The 21,882-nt window shown below is 42.3% G+C and overlaps 2 protein-coding genes across 3 annotated transcripts; both read left to right on the forward strand.

Annotated features, from left to right (window-relative positions):
• The first annotated feature begins 2,774 nt into the window (after positions 1-2,774).
• Positions 2,775-11,474, forward strand: LOC310960120 (proteasome activator complex subunit 3-like). 2 transcript variants are annotated; one of them, XR_014593592.1, is made up of 10 exons: positions 2,775-2,904; positions 3,858-3,890; positions 4,040-4,102; positions 4,812-4,916; positions 5,342-5,393; positions 6,697-6,816; positions 7,326-7,388; positions 8,747-8,869; positions 8,998-9,084; positions 9,378-11,474. XR_014593592.1 is itself a non-coding variant. In XM_083931735.1 (10 exons), the coding sequence occupies exons 1-10, from the start codon at positions 2,863-2,865 to the stop codon at positions 9,456-9,458; spliced, it is 771 nt and encodes a 256-aa protein (XP_083787861.1). In that variant the 5' UTR covers positions 2,775-2,862; the 3' UTR covers positions 9,459-11,474. The 2 variants fall into 2 exon arrangements, 1 of the variants encoding a protein (XP_083787861.1); XM_083931735.1 differs by having other exon boundaries at positions 6,697-6,812; positions 7,320-7,388.
• A 3,121-nt stretch (positions 11,475-14,595) lies between these two features.
• On the forward strand, positions 14,596-17,760 carry LOC310959742 (amine oxidase [copper-containing] 3-like; the record flags this gene model as incomplete). The annotated part of the gene is made up of 5 exons (XM_083931202.1): positions 14,596-16,168; positions 16,348-16,466; positions 16,666-16,832; positions 16,939-17,071; positions 17,497-17,760. The coding sequence occupies 5 exons, from the start codon at positions 14,596-14,598 to the stop codon at positions 17,758-17,760; spliced, it is 2,256 nt and encodes a 751-aa protein (XP_083787328.1).
• Between the last annotated feature and the right edge of the window lie 4,122 nt (positions 17,761-21,882).

A 21,882-nucleotide genomic window follows, 5' to 3' on the forward strand; every position in this document is an offset into this window, starting at 1 on the left:
TTCAAGACGAACCTCTGAGCGCCAATGGGAGGTGCACATACGCGGTCCTCCACTTTAATACGTCCGTGTGGAAACTGGAGCATTCAAGTAAATCCCACATGCACTTAAAGTGAAAGTTGGGCCCAATGTCTCGGGCTTTGTCCCATGTTACTGAATAATAATTATTCATATATGTTGTATAAAATGTTATATAAAAATGTTTGGATTTTTTTATTTATTTATGTTTATTTAAGTAAAAGTAGAAATAGTCTAAAAATACGTCCATCACAAGCACAAAGTTAGACTTTAATTCAGTTTAAAAATAAATAAAAGCAGTTTATTTTACATTCAATTATTCAATTCAATTTAGTTACATTTATATTGTGTTTATATCTCAGTGCACTTAACTCAATATATGCACAATGGCTCCTTCAAAAGTGTTCAGGTCAAGTCACTTTTATTTATATAGCACATTTAAATACAACAGGAGTTGACCCGAAGCGCTTTACATTAGAAGAAATCAGGTTTGGGCAGGACAGTAGATAAAAGGAGCCCAAGAATACACAGGTCTTAACAAAACAATGCGTAAAATAAGTAAAAAAGAAAACAATATTAAGATCAGCCTAGAATAAAAACAGGTGAAATAGAATCAAGCAAGAAAATAAAAGAAGTAAAAAGTAAGAAGAAGGTTAAAAGCAATAGACTAAGTGAAATAAAATATATAAAAATAAATTAAAATAGAAAATAAAAATGATAAATAAAAAGGCAGTGGGGAATAAGGGAGGGTGTTAAGGGTTGTTAAAGGCAAGAGTGAAAAGGTATGTCTTTAAATTAGACTTAAAGCTGGCGAGGGTGGTGGAGGACTTAATATGGAGTGGAAGGGGATTGCACAGGTTTGGGCCAACAACAGAGACGTGTACGGGGCACAGATAAGAGCTGTTTTGTAGATGACCGGGTCGACCTGGGGCTGGAGTGTGGGGAGAGAATTATAATTATTCATATATGTTGTATAAAATTTTGTATAAAAATGTTTGGATTTTTGTATTTATTTATGTATTTATTTAAGTAAAAGTAGAAATAGTCTAAAAATACGTCCTCACAAGCACAAAGTTAGACTTAAATTCAGTAAAGAAAAAAAAAAGCAGTTTATTTTACATCAAATTATTCAATTCAATTTATTCAATTTTTTCTCAGTGCACTTAACTCAATATATGCAAAATGGCTCCTTCAAAAGTGTTTAACTACTGTTATTATTATTAATATTTGTTTATAAAATATTATATAATTCAGTTTTGATCACTAACGACTACGTGTAAAAGCCTTTCCCTCCAAATTGTAGCCAGTTTTAAATGTGTGCACTGCTTTTTTTTAAACTGCTTTCATTTTGGGGTATTTTTCCTTTACTGCTTCTTGGATCATTTCATGTAAAATGTCGATTAAATGTTACATTTAAAAAAAAAAAGATAAATAAATAGATAATGTCGTCACAAGAGGTACAATGTTCTGTGGGTCCCAGCTCATGTCGGTATTGCAACTAATGAAAAGGTTGATAAGTTGGACGAGGAAGCTGCTCTGAAGGAGACTGTAGATATCAACATACGTTTATCAAAGGCAGAGGCTAAAAGTATAGATTGGCAGGAAACCATTTTAAAATGGCAGAAAGAAAACAAAGGAAGGCACCTATTCGCATTATCTAGTAGGGTAACTGACTCTGTTAACATCTGCAAAAGAGGGGGGTTTAGACATTAGGGAGTGGTTATTATTTCTAGATTGAGAATTGGTCACACGTACCTGAACAGCACTTTGTTTATTCTAGGGAAACACCAGAGTGGCTTGTGTTCCTGTCTGGAACCTGAGACAGTACAGCATGTTTTGATGTCTTGCAGAAATCATGATCGCCAAAGACAAGACCTTCTAAGACAGGGGTGTCAAACAAAATCTGGCCCGCGGTGTAATTATATTTGGCCCGCAAGATCATATCAAGGTTCTGTGAGAGCTGGCCCGTGAGTATAAATCACATACACGTCTACTTTTCTGCTAACAAACATGAGCATCCATGCTACCAGTCTCTGCAGACACACTTAATCCACCCCTCCCCAAAAACGACCCAAAGAAAGATGGAGAACAGGAGCTTTCAGCACAGCTTACAATATTATGTGTTCATGAAGGTAAAGAGCTGTTGGTCTCGTGTGCAGAGCCGCCGTGGCTGTGACAAAAGAATCAAATGTCAGAAACACCACGACAAGTACAAGGACCTGCACTGGAAAGGTTCAGCATTACATATTTTTTAGTTAATATTGAGTTTGTCCCGCAACCTTGTCCCAGTTTTTAAATTTGGCCCACTGTGAATTGGAGTTTGACCCCCCTGTTCTAAGCGAATGCAATAAATTGGATTAAATGAAGTTTCTCTTAAAAGTATTTTGGAAGTGGGCTCAAGCAGGAGGGGAAAAGCTGTTTTTTCAGATTCTTAAAAGACACTGGGCTGTATAGAAGAGTATAGAGCACTAAGGTGTTAGTCCCATAGGTGGCAGCAATGCGACGTTTGGATGCCGGCTGCCCTAAAACCGCAACGAAGAAGAAGAAGAAGAAGAAGAAGAAGAAGAAGAAGAAGAAGAAGAAGAAGAGGTACAATGGGAGGTTTGCTGGATTTCCTTCATGGCCTCGTCTGGGAGGGCGGCTCCTCCTCGTCCCGCCGCAGGGACCTGACAGTAGAGTCGCTCACGGTGACAAAATCAAGCGCCTCGAATTTGCGCGTCGCTTTTTCATGACGTCATTTGCTTGCGAACGCAGGAGTGGCGGCCCCGTGCATGCGGTGCTAACAACAGTGACAAAGGTCTTAGCTTTGCCGGACACCTGAGTGCTTTTTCACGTTTATTCCACGCCATGTCATCTCTTCTGAAGGTCGACCGCGACATGAAGACCAAGGTGAGAGTGTGAGCTGCCCGGCCGGCTGCTCAGGGCACACACCGGGCCTGGACCTGGTCCTGAACACCGGGCTGCGGTGACGACGGTCACCACCTCTCACTGCACACTTTTCCGCCAGGTTTAACGTTACTGCTAATGTCACTTTACACATTGGTCACATTCAGTCAGAACCTCATTTTCGTCTCTGCTGTGCACTTCATAGATGCTGTGGTTCATTCAACTCAATATTAAGTCAGGCATTTTGTATTCTGCAGTTTACTTATAACATCATTTACATAGTTTAGGGCGGCAGTAGCTCAGTTCATAGGTGACTTGGCTGGGAACTTTAGGGTTGCTGGTTCAAGTCCCTGTGTGGATCATGTATGGAGCGTGGACTGGTGGCTGGAGAGGTGCCAGTTCATCTCCTGGGCACTGCAGAGGTGCTGTTGAGCAAGGCACCAAACCCGGTCACTGGCAGCCCCCTAGCTCTAACATCTCTCCTTAGTGTGTGTGTGTGTGTGTGTGTGTGTGTGTGTGTGTGTGTGTGTGTGTGTGTGTGTGTGTGTGTGTGTGTGTGTGTGTGTGTGTGTGTGTGTGTGTGTGTGTGTGTGTGTGTGTGTGTGTGTGTATTTCGGGCCTGTCTGTGTAACATGATTAATAATAAGAGTGAAAAAATTCCATTTCCCCGTTGCGGGATAAAAAAAGTTCTTCTTCTTCTGAATTCGTAAATTCTGTGTGTACATTTTAAATTTAGCGTATTATTATTTATAGTTATATGTGTTTGTTTAATAACGTGGGGTTTTCAGTGCTATTTTTACTATGAGATGTTTCCTTTAGTGGTCGACACATTAGCTCATTGCAGATTTTAAGGCTTGGCGACAATACCTAAATCTTCCTCCCTGACACTGTACGTATAGTGTATCACTGCTATTACTGAATATAGGTGTTCTGACTGCCTGTCAATCTGTCGACAGGTGGAAACATTCAGGGAGCAGATCAGCAGTGAGGTAAGTATCTTGCATGACACAGCTAAACCAAGATGTACCCAGATGTCTCTCTTTCTGTCTTTTCTCTCTCCCTCTTGTTCAGTTCATTCGTAACGTCACCGTTATCAGTGTTCTTTTAACACCAAACGTTCAACTGTCTGTTGCTGTAGGCCGAGCACCTGGTCGCCAGCTTTTTCCCCCGAAAGCTCCTGGAGTTGGATAACTTTCTCAAGGTATGTGACCGGACTGAAGGCTTGTGTCACAATTCAAATTGCGGTGATGACAACACGTGCACTATAATAACACAGAGGACCGTTGAGCAGCACTCACACTCCCTCCTGTCAATCCCTTGTGGGTATGAAGGACGGCTGAGTCCAGCATAGTAATTTGCGGACCCCGCCACTAACTGAAAACTGCTAAATTAAGAGATAATTGCTGAATGTAAACATATTAAATGGACGTCGGAGAAAAATGCATTAATTGATCAAAAACACACTCTGGGGGCTCCTGGTGGCTCAGTGGTTAGAGTCCGCTCACTGAGCCATCAGGCGCCCCATGCACTGAGGCTGGAGGTCCTCGACGCAGTGGCCCGGGTTTGAATCCCTACTGCGACCCTTTGCTGCATGCCCCGCCCTCTCTCACTCCTGTTTCCTGTCATTCTTCAAGCTGTCCTCCAAATAAAGGCATTAAAGCCCCCCCCCCCCAGACTCTGATTTCATGAAAATATTTTCGTGAATGATATTATGAGTTATGTTTGTGAGTGTAAGTAGAGTACCTCAGACACAGACTAACGTCCCCAGTTTAATTTTAGCATCTCTCGCTCTCATTTCTTGTCATCGTTCTGCTGCCTATGAGAAACGTTTTAATAATGCCCTGAAAATACTTGAAATGTGTTTTACAAAATTACATTTTTTTAACCTTTTTCATGTGGTCTTTATCCAGGAGCCGATCCTCAACGTCGCTGACCTGAAAGAAATCCACTCAGAGATCAAGTTCACAGTCCCAGAGCCGGTTCTCTTCACCAACAGCCATGATGGTGTGGACACGGTGAGTCAGGTGACACTTTAGTGTCATCCAACAATCATGACTACTACTGTACTGTTACTATTGTAACTGCATTCTACGTGGTCTTCAAAAGGTCTTAAAGATCCTGCAGAAAGCCGGTAGTTAGAACTAAGCACAAAGTACAGCTGAGTCTGATGGGGATGTCATCAGTTCTGCAGGTATTTGGTCATAAACCAAAGTGTTGGATGCATTCAAATGTTGACCTAATGACGCCGCTTGGTGTAAAGCCAGAGGAAGTTATGGAAATCCTAAATTACTGCGCACAATTCCATTACAATCCATTATAGTTGTTGAGATGTTTCAGTCCGAAATAAAGTGATGGACCGGGTGACAGTCAGACCAACGGCCGTCTCCTGAGCCACGCTTCTGGCGTAAGAGTGAAATGACATGTTCTGTTTGTGCTGCAGAATACCAAGAAGAGGAAACTAGAAGATGGAGTCGCTAATGAGAGCTGGCAAGGTGAAAAACCATGGATGAGAGTTTCAGAAGACTCTATTCTGTGTTTTGGGTTCCCAATTTCATAATATACATTAATGTTGTGTTTGTTTTTTTGCGAATAAGTCTGTATGTCTCTTATTTTTCTCTCTCATGGTAAATATATCACCCACATTTTGACCAACGCCATGCCAGTTAATTGCATTGTGTGCTTTAAGGTTTAGAAATGTCTGATGAATCGATCATGACGCCTACTTGAAACGATTAACACCAATCTAACAGTGAACTGGCTTTGCAGTGCTCGGCCCGACCCCAGACCCGATTCAGAAAGCAGGATTAGGGGAAACTCTGAGTTTGTTAACCCCAAGATGAAGGGAATTCAGAATTGTCATTTCTAGAAAAAAAATATAGCTTGAACTTGCAGTCAGTTACCGTGGTTACTGAGTCTGTGAACCTCGCCAAACTAAAACCCCTGTGTGCCCTTTTGTTTAAACACCACGACTCCGTGCAGAGACGGCTGTCCGATTGTTGGAGCAGCTCCACTGAAATGTTTATGGCACATCATGTGTAATCTCAGTTCTGTATGACTCTTTAGACATGTATCAGTGAATAATATCCATGGTCATAACTCACGACGTGACTGGTGACACTTAAGGAACTTCATCCCGACACTAATAAAGATCATATGTTAATATTTCCGAGTGATCAGGATCGTGGTGCAGCTGCAGGATGTAGTTTGGAAGTAAAAACAAGTAGTTCTTGTTGAAGCAGCTGCAATAAAGCTACTGAATGATGTTAAGGAAAGATCAAAATAAATGTCCAACCTTTAAATGTGATAAAATTAATGGAGAACACGGAACAAAACCTCCACTGAGTTAAGAAATTAACAACACCCCCCCCTCAGATATCTGTGCACAGTCAGCATATACCGTACATGCATTAATATATTTACGACCACTGGATTAAAATGGAGGCTCTCCCTTTTTATTCACCATGGTAAGTTGCCATGGTGAATCCTAGTATCCGGGCTCATTTGAAGGCTCTTTATTTCCTGATTCAACCTACTCACAGTCTATTAGACTAACTGATCAGCTGTTCTGTAACCAAAAACCCAAGAGTTTCTCATCTCAAGATTAGTCAGCGTAGAGTTCAGGCCGACGCTCAGAGTTTGTTGCATGCTTTGTGTGTAAACCACCCTGCTTTGCTCTGCACGTTGATGGTTGTATCGATCCAAATCACGCAGCCGAGTGTGAGAACTGGAACCAGCAGCAACATTGCCCTGGGCTGAGATGAAGAGATTAACTGTACACGCTGTGTTTGGTTCCAGGGGGAACCAAAGCTCCGGGGACGCCAGAGGGGATGCTGAAATGTAACGGCAAGCTGGTGGACCTGATTGAACGAGTCAAACCAGAAATTCGGACGCTGATTGAGAAGTGTAACACAGTAAGTGTTTGTTTGCTAACTCTGCAATAAACACGTTGCATTTCTTATACCTTTTTTCACAATAAAAGCCTCGGGCTGACTAATGGAAAGCTTTTAATGTGAAGTGACAGCAGGGAATTGTTGATTTTGCATTAGCAGTAACTCATTCTCCTTATGTTACTATTTATTGATGGATCAGCTGATGAGTGGTATTTATGACCCACTTTTAAAGCCCAACTTGGATGTCGGTGATCTTTGACCATCTTAGGAGCATGTGCTATGATGATGATGATGTGCTACGGCAGCTTTATTTTCATCACCGATCCAAACGGTGCAGTCACAGTGAAACGATGGTTCTGACGTATGAATGTGTCACTGTGACACAGGATGTTCATCTTGTTTTTGTGAAGTACTTTGATGTTTCAGGCACCTTTAACTGCTCCCTGGGTGAAATCATTTAATGAGCACTGTCTCCATGCTGCTAAAATGTCCGTTTTTAATCACATCATCTTGTCTCTACTCTGTCAGGTTAAGATGTGGGTCCAGCTGCTCATCCCCAGAATAGAAGACGGAAACAACTTTGGAGTCTCCATACAGGTCGGTCCTCTCTGAAGGCGCACTCACACTGTCCTTCCGCACCGCGCCCCGGGCTTTAGGGTACTTGTCCCCCCCCCCCTCCCTCTCCCCCCGCTTGCCAGCCCGTTTGTACTCACACTGCCTGGGCCTCGCGCAAATGCTTCTTGCCTGTCCATACGCCATCACGTCGTAACACGTCACACGCATTGATTGACGTTATCGCGATGCGTCGCTTTGTTTACAAATCTTTCCGTAGACCTCTGAGTTTTTGTGCGTCTTGTCGACTGTTTTTGAATCTTTTCATCGACCAAATCTGCAGTAAACACTCCACCTCCGCATCACACCAACGTGAACCTTTCACTGCCGTTGTTGTTGTTGTTTAATGTCCGCGCATGGTCCGTCCTTCTATTTTCTATGTCCCAACAGGCGCACATAAATTACATCAGAACCGTCGTAGGCCTCGTGCTCGTACACGTGCGCACGTTCGTGCTCTACATGTGCAAACGCGCTCTACAACCTCTCTCAGAGGTGGGCTTTTATGTGTAAAGGAGCCATGTTCATAAGGCAAGTTGGTCTTAAAATATACAGGATATGTTATAAAAGGTCCGTGCTCTGGAATCTAATTTTAGGTGTAGTCATTTAAAATAGTCTAAAATAAAGGAGATTGAAGTCGCGCTATTCTCCCATTTAACCGAATATTTCACACCAGTTCAAAACAGCGCGTCACTGCAGGACTTGATTCTCATTGGCTTTTTCCTCACTTGTATTTCCTCTCCTTTTTACTCATATTTATTCACTCCATATTATATTATTACAAAACAAGAACAACTGCACTATACCATGTGCATATGAATATATGTCTATTTCTATTTCTTCCCTTTTTAAATTTTACTTTATTGCTTATTTTTGCTATTTTTTTTATCTTATTTTGTCATATTCTGTTGCTGCTGTGACAAAAGAATTTCCCTGTCTGCGGGACATTAAAGGTTTTCTGATTCTTCTTATTTAAATGTTTTGGAATGGAGGCTGAAATTGCACTCCCTATGTTTGACACCGGGGGGCGGCACTGACATGCTCCACAGTGTACACAGTAATTGCTGGGCTTCAGTTTCCCAGTGAGCACCTTTTTTTCAATTTTCAGAATAAAAGTTCCTCAACTCACAAAGTTAGTGATGGGTACCTCTCTTTCTTTAAAGAGGACCTGGGCCTGACCAACTACTAGATCTTTAGCCAGGAGGAATCCAGATGAGTTTGTCTGGTCTACAAAACTGCTAGTCAGATGAAGATAATTTTAGATTCAAATGTTGCTAGTATAACCGCTAAAGAAGCGTGTTTCCGCGTGTAACAATAATTCCGTTTTCGTCTGTCTCTGTCTGTAGGAAGAGACTGTGGCAGAGCTGAGGACGGTGGAGTCCGAGGCAGCATCTTACCTGGACCAGATCTCCAGATATTACATAACAAGAGCCAAACTCGTCTCCAAAATTGTCAAGTACCCTCACGTGGTGAGTAGTGTGTGTGCGTTGTGTGTGTGTGTGTGCGTTGTGTGTGTGTGTGTGTGTTGTGTGTGTGTGAGGCTCTTCTCTGAGAACCTGTTTGATTGTCTTCATGATCAACTGTCTCTACTCTGCAGGAGGACTACAGGAGGACCATATCAGAGATTGATGAGAAGGAGTACATCAGTTTGAAAATCATTGTTTCAGAGCTCAGGAATCAATATGTGAGTGTTGATTTGTCTTTTTAACGCCTCGTCCACACAAGCTGCAGTGAATGAGGGTCAAATGTTACTAGAGCCTGATGTCTAGGTTAAGGGGGAGTTATCAGAAGCTCATAGGGTGAGAGGACAGATATATATGCGACTCAGGAGTCGTCATTTCTCCTCTGATGTTGTTGTTGTTGAGCACATGTTCATATAGGATGTGTTGTATTTGTCCTGCCCGTCCTCCACTGTGACACTGTAGAGTGCAGCGTGTTACCCAAAGTTAATTTAATATTTCTGCGTGTTGCTTTTAGGTGATTCTTCACGATATGATCCTGAAGAACATTGAGAAGATCAAGAAACCCAGAAACAGCAACGCAGAAGCTCTTTACTGACAACCCCTACACACACACACATACAAACACACAACATGAGCTCAGTCAAACAGCACTGACCTATAGTATTGGCTTTTGATTAAGAGTACACGATGCAATCAGAGTGTGCTGATATTCAGTCTTTACACAAATGCTGCTCACTGTTCTATATGTAAACCCCAGCTATCTGGGTACATAGTGAGCTAGAGGAAGTTGATGCTTTTTAAAACCCACACCCATTCCTACACACAAACAGCTGTTGTGGGATCTGCCTCCATCTTTTGTTTTGGCCTCAATCTGCAGTCGCAGACACGCTTTCTACCCCGTGACCTTCAGTTTTGATTCCCAGTACTCTGAAACCTGACCTCAAACTCTTTCCCATAATATCCTGACTGCACACGCAAAGACCGCCTACATGGCCTGCGTCCCATCTGCTCCACTGGGACTGAAGCTCAAAGATTCCTGCGGGTTTCAATTCCTGTCTGCGTTATCTGGAGTTTTGCCCATGTGGATGCCATGCTTCCATCAGGATTTATCATGTTTTCTCATTTTTTATTTTGTTTCTCTGGATCTTTTCTGGGCACATGGCCGTCCTGAGAAAAAACCTGGAATTTAAAACTCCAACTCCACCCAGTCTCCTTCCGGTTTGCCTTAAATTGTCGAGGGACCCTTTTCTCAAATAGAATGCAGGCCATTTTCCTCAGAGCTACGTAAAACAGCTGTAGTTCTTCAGCTTTAGTGTTGCAAAGATCCTGACATACTGAGATTTGACCGCACAGTTTTTCAGGACATCCATTCGTCACGGAGGATTTTTGCTCTTGACATAAGTATTATTCTTCTCCCTCTGCCCATTCTGCTTTTTTTTGTTGTATCTTTCCATCATAGTGGCTCTTTAATACACAAGTGCATCCCAAGAAAAAACCTGTTTAACTGCCCTCCTGTTCAAGAGAAGCATAGGGAAGAACATGTGGTGCTTATGGAGGTGGCACCTGAGGTCCAGATTCACATTGAACCTGCTCTAGGCTGGCCTCTATGAACACTGTAGCACCCTGCTGTCTGTCTGTATGGATCTGTCAGAAAGGGGTGGACTCCAAAACATAAAGAGACCTTGCTGGCTGTGTGTCCTTCTACACAATAGGAATACACAATGTATGTGTCTCTTGTGCTCAAGCAGGCTTGAACTGGAACTCAAAAGGCTTCGTCAATAGTCTTTTGAACATACCAACATAAACTAGAGTGCAGGTGTTTGCACTCAAAAACATGTATAGATATCTGGAGTCTTCAGTTTTGACCAGATGTGTGCTGTAATATCCTTGTTTTGTATTTTGTTCACCTCATGATGGGATATCGAAGCCTGGAGCTTTAAGTACATTTGGCAACTTGACAGTTCAGTGGAAAACAACAAAGTGAGGTTAGGGTTCATCTTTAAAGTGCATGCAAAATGTGTTTTTTAATTTTTTTTAATTTTAAGCAAACAAAGTGATAAAGAAATAGATGGCAAGGGCTGTTTATCCAATTTCTAGTTTGAACCAATTCCAACTAACTAAATACATTTGAATAAATTGGAATGCCAGCTGTGTAGCCTTTCCTAAAATGTGCCATGGCTGCCAAAATGTCCAGTGGGATATATACACCAAAAGATGCATTAACAACATTTCATTATCTAACTATTTTAACTACCTTTAAGCAGCAGCATCACGACCAGATGTAAAGTGTCCACGCCCAATTTGCTTTGCTCAATCAGACAAAATCCGGAGTGTCTCAGCTTCCAGCTTTCCACAACCGCAAAGAAAACTATACATTTTTGAACGTATTTTTACACAACAAGGATTGTGGATGTTGTCCCCAATCACTCACATCGCAATCACACCAGGAAGGTATCTCGTAGCCAGTATGGACAGGAACAATTACAGCCACCAATAACAGATTTTCTACCCACAAATGGGCATTTGATAACTGAATTTACATAGACTTGAACAATATCCTTTAATTTTCTCCCATGTTCAAACTGTGTTTTTAATTTCAAATAAAAAGTGACAGTTTTGTGACTGCGTGTTAATGCATGTGTGCATGACTGGGAACATTGGCATACAGTACTATGCACGTTTTGGGGGGTTTTTTGTGCCCTGGACATCCAGATGCACTGCTAGCAAATTTTAATTTTCTCTGCAGCTGCCTCTGGGCATGAACCATTGGAGCTATGTCAGCAAAAAATCCTGAACCAACAATCAAATGGTACTGTCTGTTAAGGGCGGGCGTAACTGGGTGACGCTATGTCCAACAAACTCTTCTCCAAGACAAACTGCAATTGACTTGTTTCCGTCGATCTAGATCCGTCACCATGTTCATTGCTCTGGTTGGTCGTAGTGCTATCCAGTTGCATGCGTTGGTGCCTCCCCTTGAATTGGGGGAAGGTCTATCGCTCATTGCAGGACCTTAGGTCTGGATGTCCAGGCTATCTGATTGACTCTTTTTCCCTCAAACCTTGACCCCTGATTCTCTGAGTCATTATTACACAGACAACGGACAACTCTTGTTCTTCTAACTTTATTGATTGTGTAGATTAACAACAATGCTATTGTAAAATTTTATAATCACTCTACTTATCTGGCATACCTCAGATGTTTTTTTTTTTATCATTGTGTCACAGCCGATCAGTGTTGGTTTGACCCCAGTTGTAAATCCATCATAAAACAGATTGCTTTTCTCTGCAATAAAGTGCTACCGCCAACTAACAGGTCACTGTTTACATGCACTTAGATAACTGTTGCGGTGTTATTTTGTCAATCAAGCAGATTTCTTTAATGTCATGAAATCTGGTTTTATAAAGCTGAGATAGGGGAACAGAATTCTGATTTCACTGCCATGTTTACAGGTTCCTGATCAGCTTTCAACAGGTACGTGTGTATGATGAAAATGGTGGTGGTGCTATACGGAAAGTGATGGGATGACCAAATTGTGTGCCTGCCCACATAGTAGAAGATGAAATATAGAGTTTGATAACTACAAAATCTTTGACCGGATGATGACACTGCATGAATAGTCAGGGGGTCACCAAAGTTAGAATTTATCATCTGGAGACCTTAATATACACTGGAGAAGTTCAGCCATCAGGTTAATGTGGCCCGTGAAAGGGAAGTTTGGGGTCCGCTGCTAAAGCTGCTGCCCCCGCGACCCGACCCCGGATAAGAGGCAGAAGATGAGATGAGAACAGGTATTAGTACTTGATTTATTCTGAAATACTGTTCTTTTTTTAGTGTTCAGGATGTGATAAAATATCCACTGTGGCTATACCACTGCTGTACTTGCATGCTTTAAAAAAACAAACAAGGCACTTCAACAAAACCTTTATTTTGTGAAAATTAGAGAAAAGTAACCACAGTGTCAAAAGAGAAGCTTTAAACCACAGTTTTCTCAGGCTATAGGATTCAAAAATGAACAGGAAGTGTAGAGGCCACAGCTTTGAATGACTTCAGCACATCTGCGCCCACAGGACGTCACTAGTTTCTCACACTGCTCTGGTTTGATCTTGGTCCATTCTTCTTCAGTCTCTTCCACAGTTCAGTAACTTTAGTGGGTTTCTTGGACATTACTCTGTCGCCAAGGATTTTCCAGAGATTCTCTATGTGGTTTAGATCTGGACTCTGGGCTGTCCATTTTATTGTTTCAATTGCTTTAAGAGACTGCTTAACCTGTTTAGCAGTGTGACAGGGAGCATTGTCTTGCATGAAAATTGCAGCTGATTGGGAGACAATTGCAGTGAAGGTATTGCATGTTGCCGAAGGAAGTTCACATAAACATTTACATTCACTCTGCCATGTAGCTGTACAAGAGGCCCAACTCCTGCTGCAGAAAACATCCCCCAGACCATGACACTTCCTCCAAATGTAACTAACTTCTTCACACACTTGGGTTCAGTCTTTCCCCGGTCCTACGCCGATCACATTGTTTCCCATCAGATATAACTGACGTGCACTCTGGGCGTGTTCTCCTCTTTCCACACAACCTGCTCCTCAGCAAAGGCGAATCCAGCCATTTTATTCTTTCTGCTGATGAGAGTTTTGGTCACTGCAGAGTTGGCTTTCACTCCAAAAAGTCGGGAAACACTGTGTGCCGAGACAGATCTTTGCCCTGTTCAGCACTGAAATGGCAAGGAGTTCCAGCTGCAGTGTTGAACCCATTCCCCATTGAATCTTTGCATACTCCTTTCCTCCATCCTTCTTGTGCACTTGTTTTACATGGACAACCAGCCTTTTCAGAGAACTTAAATAAATATGTGCCCGAAATCGGAAGAAACAAACATCTGAGGTTGAAGAAGAAGGGTGACGGCAAGGAAAATGTCTAATTGGAGAGACAACAATATCCAGGAACTTCTGTCCGTTAGAACCAATGCCGAAATTGTCAAACTAATTCAAGGAACGGAAAAAACAGCAAATAATGAACCTGCTACATGACTGGAGTGTTTTTCCTACTGCATGCTGTAAACAAAGTAGGGTATTTCCAGTAACTGAGAACATGTCCGACACAGACAATCTCTGGTCGTCTGCTACATGTTAAAAAGGACAATGTCCGCATCTGATTCATCAAACATTGTCTGGAGATCATATGAGAAAACGGCTGTTCAGTATCACTCAGATTCTAATTTCCTAATGAAGACATGCTTGATGATCACTCAGTGTGATTCGTCTACTAGGCAACAAGATTATCTGTACAAAATTTCATCGGTTTGTTGAGATATTTGAGTATGAACCGAGATGGTGAACTGACCAACCAACCAGCATTGACATTACTAGAGCTAAAAGAGCCCACAGTTGTAAATCCACAATTTATGTCGATGCTTCACTAAAGTATGCTCTCTTGTACTGTAGGTTATCACTTGAATATTCAGAAAATCGGCTTGGAACCAACTAGTTACAGATTTACTTGCCTGAATCATAAGGATCTTGCTACCTTTTGTATGAATTGCAGTCTCTTTTCATGTTATTGAGTATTTATCACAGCAACTTTATAGCTGGGCATTATTGCTCTTATCAAAAGAAACACCGCACAGGTTGTAAAAGCAGCCTTTGAAGTCAGTAGGCTCAGCCCTTTAAGCAACCCTTCTTAAACGGCTACGATTTTCTCTCCTCTATTAGATACGCTGTACAGCTGCAGAGAAATGGTCTCTAAAACAATTCTCAATGTCCTAAAATGCCTTTTTGTTCTTATATTTGTTGCCTTGTTGATAAGTAACTGTGTCCTAATATGGCTCAACACCCAACGCACTGCAAAGTGCCCTGCACAACAGGTAAACCGAGGCCCACCTGCAGTGCACAATGAGCGCAGCAACGTCTTTGCTGACCTGTCGGTGGAAGAGTTTATACAGGTGCGTGACTACATGTCCAAGATCCCAGGGATGGACATCTCAATTCGACCATCTTCACCGCCTTCAGCTGACTACCTCTATATGATCGATCTGTCCCTGCCAAACAAACAGGATGTATTGCACCACCTGGATACCAACGGGCCTAAGCCAGCGAGAGAAGCAACTGCGGTGGTTTTTCATGGCACAAAGAACACCATAGAGGAATATGTTGTGGGCCCTCTCCCCAACCCGTCCTACCACCACAATGTCACCTCTGACAGATATAAAATGGAGATCCCTTTGACTGCACGTCCAGTAACTTTTGGGGAGCATATTCGTATAGAATTGTTTCTTCAACAAGTACTTAAGCCAGTCAGTACACTGCTGAAGGACAGCTTTGGTATAGATGCATCTATGTACCCTCCTTACTACGACACCATGCCCAGAGGAGTCAAGTCAGGGGATAGGCAGACCTGGATTTCCCTTTGCCGTAATGAGGAGGGCTTCTTCATTCACCCTGTGGGCTTTGAGATCCTCTTCAACCACCGAAGCACCAATTATTCGTCTTGGACTGTGATTAAAGTGCTTTACAATGGTCAGTACTTTGACAGTATAATGGAACTGAAGCAGCAATATGAGGCAGGAACTGTGCAGAAAGTCATCTACAAACCTGTGCCGAACTACGCCTCGCTTAAACCCAAACAGAAACCCACAGGCATTGGACCTCAGCAGTTTTATGTACAAGGAAAGCGATTCAGTTTGAAGAACAACCACATTGTATACCTTGACTGGAGTTTTGCCTTTGGCCTGAGCCCGCTTAGAGGTATGAGAGTTTTTGATGTTCGTTTCAGAGGAGAGAGGATCATCTATGAGTTAAGTGTTCAAGAGGCCATGTCAGTCTATGGCTCCTCCACACCAAATATCATGCTCACCAAGTTCCTCGATGGCAGCCTGGGCATTGGTCGGTGTGCTTATGAGTTGGTCAGAGGGGTAGACTGCCCATATTCAGCCACCTACATAGACACTTTCCACTTCCTGGACACTGGTGCTCCACGGCGACTGAGAAATTCTATTTGTGTCTTTGAGCATGACATGGGGCGCCCTCTACGGAGGCACTTCTCAGAAAGTGTCTTCAACAGTTATGGAGGACTAGCGAACAGTGCCTTAGTCTTCAGGACAATCACAGCTATAGGAAATTATGACTACATATGGGATTTCATTTTCTACCAAACCGGCTCAGTGGAGGCCAAGGTGCACGCCTCCGGCTACATCGCTTCTTCCTTCACATTGAACAACAGTTTTCCATTCGGTCACCAAGTGGCCGAAAATGTCACCGGAAATATCCACACCCATTTTATCAACTTCAAAGTTGATGTTGATGTTTTAGGTGAGCATGCAAGAATATCATTTTTGGAAAATATATTTAGAAAAAACTATAACAAACATGATTCGACTACATTTTGAGCTTTAAGTTATATCTGAAACAATACATGTATTGTACACTGGCCATGCTAATTAAACAATAACATGAAAATAGCATGTCATCTGAATATGTCCCTTCTGCAGGAGTGAAGAATGTATTCCAGACCAAAGACATGGAGTTTGTGAATGTCACACTGCCCTGGATGCCTGAACGTTATGCCATGATCCCTAAGGTGGTGGAGAAACAGCTTCAAACAGAGCAGGTGCAGTGTCACATTTCAACAGTTATAGCTACAAGCCCAAGTACAGTCAAGCAACTCAAGTCTTAAACTGTGAATGGGATTTAAATCGTATAATCTATGTTCAGAAATCATTGTTAGAGTTGAGCTGAAAAATGTCTTTCTCCAAATCTCTGCACCATCGTGTGTGATCTGTTTTCATCCTTGAAACTCAATCACGCAGGAGGCAGCGCTGCGTCACGACACCAAGACTCCTCGCTACCTCCACATCGCCAGCAACAAGACTAACCGCTGGGGTCACCAGCGCTCCTACAGGCTGCAGGTGTTCAGCTTCAACGGGGACCATCTCCCAGAGAATCAGCCAGAGGAGAGGGGCATGTCCTGGGCTAGGTAAGATGTCAGGCTCTCTGTTAGGCGATAAAAGAACTGACAGTCTCCCTCATCATCATCTCATCTTTTTCTTTCCCTGAAATGTAACTTAACCTTACCTCCCCAGGTATAAGGTCGCCATCACCAAGCAGAAGGACTTGGAGCAGAGCTGTGGCAGTTTATACAATCAGCATGACATCTGGACTCCAGCTGTTGACTTTAGCAAGTACATTGAAGACAACGAAAGCATTGAAAACCAGGTTTGTGTGTGTGTGTGTGTGTGTGTGTGTGTGTGTGTGTGTGTGTGTGTGTGTGTGTGTGTGTGTGTGTGTGTGTGTGTGTGTGTGTGTGTGTGTGTGTGTGTGTGTGTGTGTGTGTGTGTGTGTGTGTGTGTGTGTGTGTGTGTGTGTGTGTGTGTGTGTGTGTGTGTGTGTGTGTGTGTGTGTGTGTGTGTGTGTGTGTGTGTGTGTGTGTGTGTGTGTGTGTGTGTGTGTGTGTGTGTGTGTGTGTGTGTGTGTGTGTGTGTGTGTGTGTGTGTGTGTGTGTGTGTGTGTGTGTGTGTGTGTGCGTGTGTGTGTGCGTGTGCGTGTGCGTGCATTTCAAAACCCCAAAATAATTTAATTGAAATGAATCTTAACACATACCGTAGTTCCCTCATTCCTCCTGATTTCTTCAATTCCCCAAGGACCTGGTTGCCTGGGTGACCACCGGCTTCCTCCACATCCCCCACTCTGAGGACATCCCCAACACGGTAACCGTGGGCAACGGGGGCGGAGTCCTGCTGCGACCCCACAACTACTTTGACGAGGACCCGTCTATACACTCTGCTGATAGTGTGTACTTTGCCCCGGGTAGCGAGGACAGCTGTGACAACAATAGAATGGCCTGCCTTGCTCAAGAGACCTGCAGCCCCGTCCTCGAACCCTTCACCTACAATGGCTTCAATTGAGTCGTAGACCTGCAAACCTACAAGTGGTGAAAAAGACGACAGGTCGCTCTAGTACAATTTTGAGAAACCTTTTATACTTTATGCTTCTACTCCACTACATTTCAGAGTGTGTATTGTACTTTTTACTCCTCTACATTTATTTGGTAACTTTAGTTACTTTACAGATTCAAATTATTGGCGCAAAATATTATGAGCAAAGGAAATACAATATTTTGTTATAGATTATGCTTAGACTTAGAAACATGGGTCTCGTTTCAATATGTAATATGTAATAATAAAGTGGTCTAACTGTTTCCTCTGATAAGCAATGAGTGTATTTTTAAGAAGTGAGATTCAGAAGCAGCTTCCGTTTGTCACAGAAGTGACGGCCTGAAGATGTTTGTTGTTGTTGCCTTTGTTTTGCCTTTTTTGTATTTAGCCCCTTCTTAAGCGCACTGTTGCCTATTGTTCCTGCCAGGAAATCGGCCACGAAAGGAAGTGTTAAAGGGGAACTTCAATATTGTTCAACCTGGATCCTATTTCCCCCTCGATTTCTGTGTAAGTGACTACTGGCAACATCTTCTTTTGATATTGGTCCAGTATTGAGCGAGAGCGCCGCAACCATGGCCCCTGTGAACTTCGCTGCAATGTAATCGACCAGGGCAACAAGGACGGTCACTGTAGGTCAACTAAAAGAGCTTGTTTTTGCCAATGACAGGCTTAGATTGTTGTTCTAAGTGTCTCACCACATTATGCAGGTCATTATAGTAACTTTAGCTAATAGCATTAGCCTACACCTGCTCTTCAGCGGCAGCTGTGGAGCTTCTCCCCCCGTCACTCACACTCACACTCACAGGCAGTCACACTTCACAGTAGCCTGGCGCAGCAGCTCCAGCTGGGCCAATGCCATTTAAGCAGCCTAGCTCTGCTGCCATTGAGAGGACACTGGTCAAATCCCTGGAAAAGACGCCTAGTTGGTACGACAAGGTCACAGATCATTTTCTTGAAAAGGAACGAAGGGTAGAATTTATAAATGAATAAACAAACACATTTATGATATAGGCCGGAAAAATGAGCTTCCCCTCCTTGAAAGCAGCCGCCACTGGAATACAGATATATTCAGACGGACAGATTGAGAAAAATAATGGGTTTTTTGAACAGTCTCATCTCATCTCATCTTCATCCGCTTATCCGGGGTCGGGTCGCGGGGGCAGCAGCTTTAGCAGGGGACCCCAAACTTCCCTTTCCTGGGCCACATTAACCAGCTCTAACTGGGGGATCCTGAGGCGTTCCCAGGCCAGTGTGGAGATCTAATCTCTCCACCTGGTCCTGGGTCTTCCCCGAGGCCTCCTCCCAGCAGTAAAGCATGTAAACGTGTTATCGTTGGAACTCAAAATGAATGTATGAATCTGAAAATTAGCATAATATGGGACCTTTAAATGACAAAATTGAACTTTTGAATTCTAATTTTAAATGCTATTACAGAAGTCTGATTCAGCTCGCTGGATCGCCCCCGCTCTCACAGACCGCTCCCAAACTCAACTTTAAATAAAGACCCTTTCTCGGTTTTGTGTGCCAAGATTTTAAGATTACAACATCCACTCCTGTACAATGTGTGAGAATATAATTTATTATTAATAAATATTCATTTATTGTGCTTCTCACAGCATCGATACATAACATCTAAGTGAAAAGAGGTGTGGGGTTTTCAATATGCTGTGTTTTGAAGTTACTTCGCCGTTTACTCACAAGCAAAGTACTTGTCCTTTACTTTACGTCGGACTGCCAGATGTTAAACACTGATCATAACAGAGTTTAAAGTATTCTGTGTTCTGGATGTTAATGCAAATGGTTTTACCTCGGAGCAGAACGGCTCCCATGAACCGGCCCTCTTTCTGACAAGTTCCAGATGTTCTGAATGTCTTCATGTCTCCACAAGACTTCACTGTGCAAATCTGTTTTTTCTGCATCGCCTGGTGGTGGTGAGAGAAATGCTACGGGTCATTAAACTATTGTTTTACAGTCTGCTGCCTTTAAGTGAGCATAAGCACTGTGAAACACAAATTCCTCCTCTAGGCTTCTTGGATAATTAACTGTGCGTTTGGTGAGTTTTGTGAACTTTAGAGCTTTAAGTCCCTATAGTTATTCTAAATCAACACACTAACTACACAATGATATGTGCATGTGACAACAAAATGTTATAGAAAGTAAGAACATGTACAATTCTAATATACAATATTTTACTTTTTATTACACTATCTGACAGCTCGGTTTCCAGATTAAGATCCTTCATTTAAAATGTGTGAAACATTTATAATATAAAGCACATTGTTATAAAGATTAAACCAGTGCTTCCCTTTTTCGTTTGTGACTTCTTATTAAGAAAACAGTTTGAGCCTCTCTGAGATCAATATCATACTCATCCTTGGGTACTCGCCATTAACACCTAGAAGAGAACTACATCATATCATTTTCGTTTATAAAGGTCTCCTAGAAAAGCTGCAGTGCATCACTTCTCTTCTGAAATCACAACTTTTCTGCATTTCATCAAGTTAAATTCGGGACTATTTATTCACATCTTGAGCTGCAGCTGTGCTTTTTATTCTAGTTGATCTGTTTAATTCTATGTAATCTTTTTCTCTCTTAATCTTTACTCTCTTTTCTTCTTTTTGAATCCTATTCGTGTCTGTCTTTTTATATTACCTTGTGTTTATTCGTCTAAAGGCCTTTGTGTTTCATGCATTGTCCTCTTGTTTTACCATGCTATACTAATAAAAGGCTTTGCCTTGACCTGAGATCACCTGATTAAACAAGTGTTATACATTTTAATAACTAACACCTTCTATTAATCATCTCAGCAATAAAATGCTGCTAATGAGTCAATTATTAACGATCCAATAGCGGTATCAAAAAACAGGTACAGGTTATTTTTACTTATACTATGTGTTTTAATTACAATGAGAAGGATTTTAAATAGAGTATTTCTAATTATTGCATTGGTACTTTTACTCCACCTTGATCTAAATTCTTCTCCTGGTCTTTGGATATGATCAGCATCCGTGGGAATAAACACCAGTAGCATGGCGTCACTATAAGTGCAGGTTTTCGTTGTTCTCTCCTCTCAAGTGCAAGTCACAGAGGAAAATAACACTGAAAACAACACAGAAACATTTCACTCAACATCTAAAGGCAACCAACCTGTACACAGTGTGTGTGTGTGTGTGTGTGTGTGTGTGTGTGTGTGTGTGTGTGTGTGTGTGTGTGTGTGTGTGTGTGTGTGTGTGTGTGTGTGTGTGTGTGTGTGTGTGTGTGTGTGTGTGTGTGTGTGTGTGTGTGTGTGTGTGGTGTGTGTGTGGTGTGTGTGTGTGGTGTGTGGTGTGTGTGTGAGAGAAAGCAAGAGAGTGTTTTACAGTTTTTCAATTTTTCACCTTTCCCGGATAAATTACATGGAAGAGTGGAACCTACATATCTGTGCGTGTGTGTGTGTGTGTGTGTGTGTGTGTGTGTGTGTGTGTGTGTGTGTGTGTGTGTGTGTGTGTGTGTGTGTGTGTGTGTGTGTGTGTGTGTGTGTGTGTGTGTGTGTGTGTGTGTGTGTGTGTGTGTGTGCGTGCGTGCGTGCGTGCGTGCGTGCGTGCGTGTGTGTGTGTGTGTGTGTGCGAGCATGACTGAATTCAGACCTCAGGATCCCTTCTTTGACAAATATTTTCTTTTATTCTGAGGAAACAGCAACAATGTAGAAAATTCACAAAATAAATGAGACATCAGTCAGATGTTCAGTAGTCTCCGCCTCGAGCCAGATAGTGATCCTGCTCTGGACTGGATGGTCACATCTGTCAGTGCACACTTTTACACACAGCTGACTGTACAGTGTCAGTGCCGATGTTTACATCACAGTTTATATCACAGTGGTTCATGAGTAAGAAACACAGATAGAGAAACAAAGAAAAGCAAAAATGATTTCAGACATTACTGAAATTATGACCGATTATTGTCTCGTTGCGTGCGAAATCTTAAAACATAGATCACATTTCTGAGGATGTAATCATATAACTTACTGACATAATCAGTGTTAGTATAAGTAAGTTAATTTCCCCTCAAAATTGAACAAGTGTTGGCATAGCACTAGTGCCGAAAACATAGCAT

This window comes from Echiichthys vipera (assembly GCF_963691815.1).
Source record: "Echiichthys vipera genome assembly, chromosome: 17".
NCBI lineage: Eukaryota > Metazoa > Chordata > Actinopteri > Perciformes > Trachinidae > Echiichthys > Echiichthys vipera.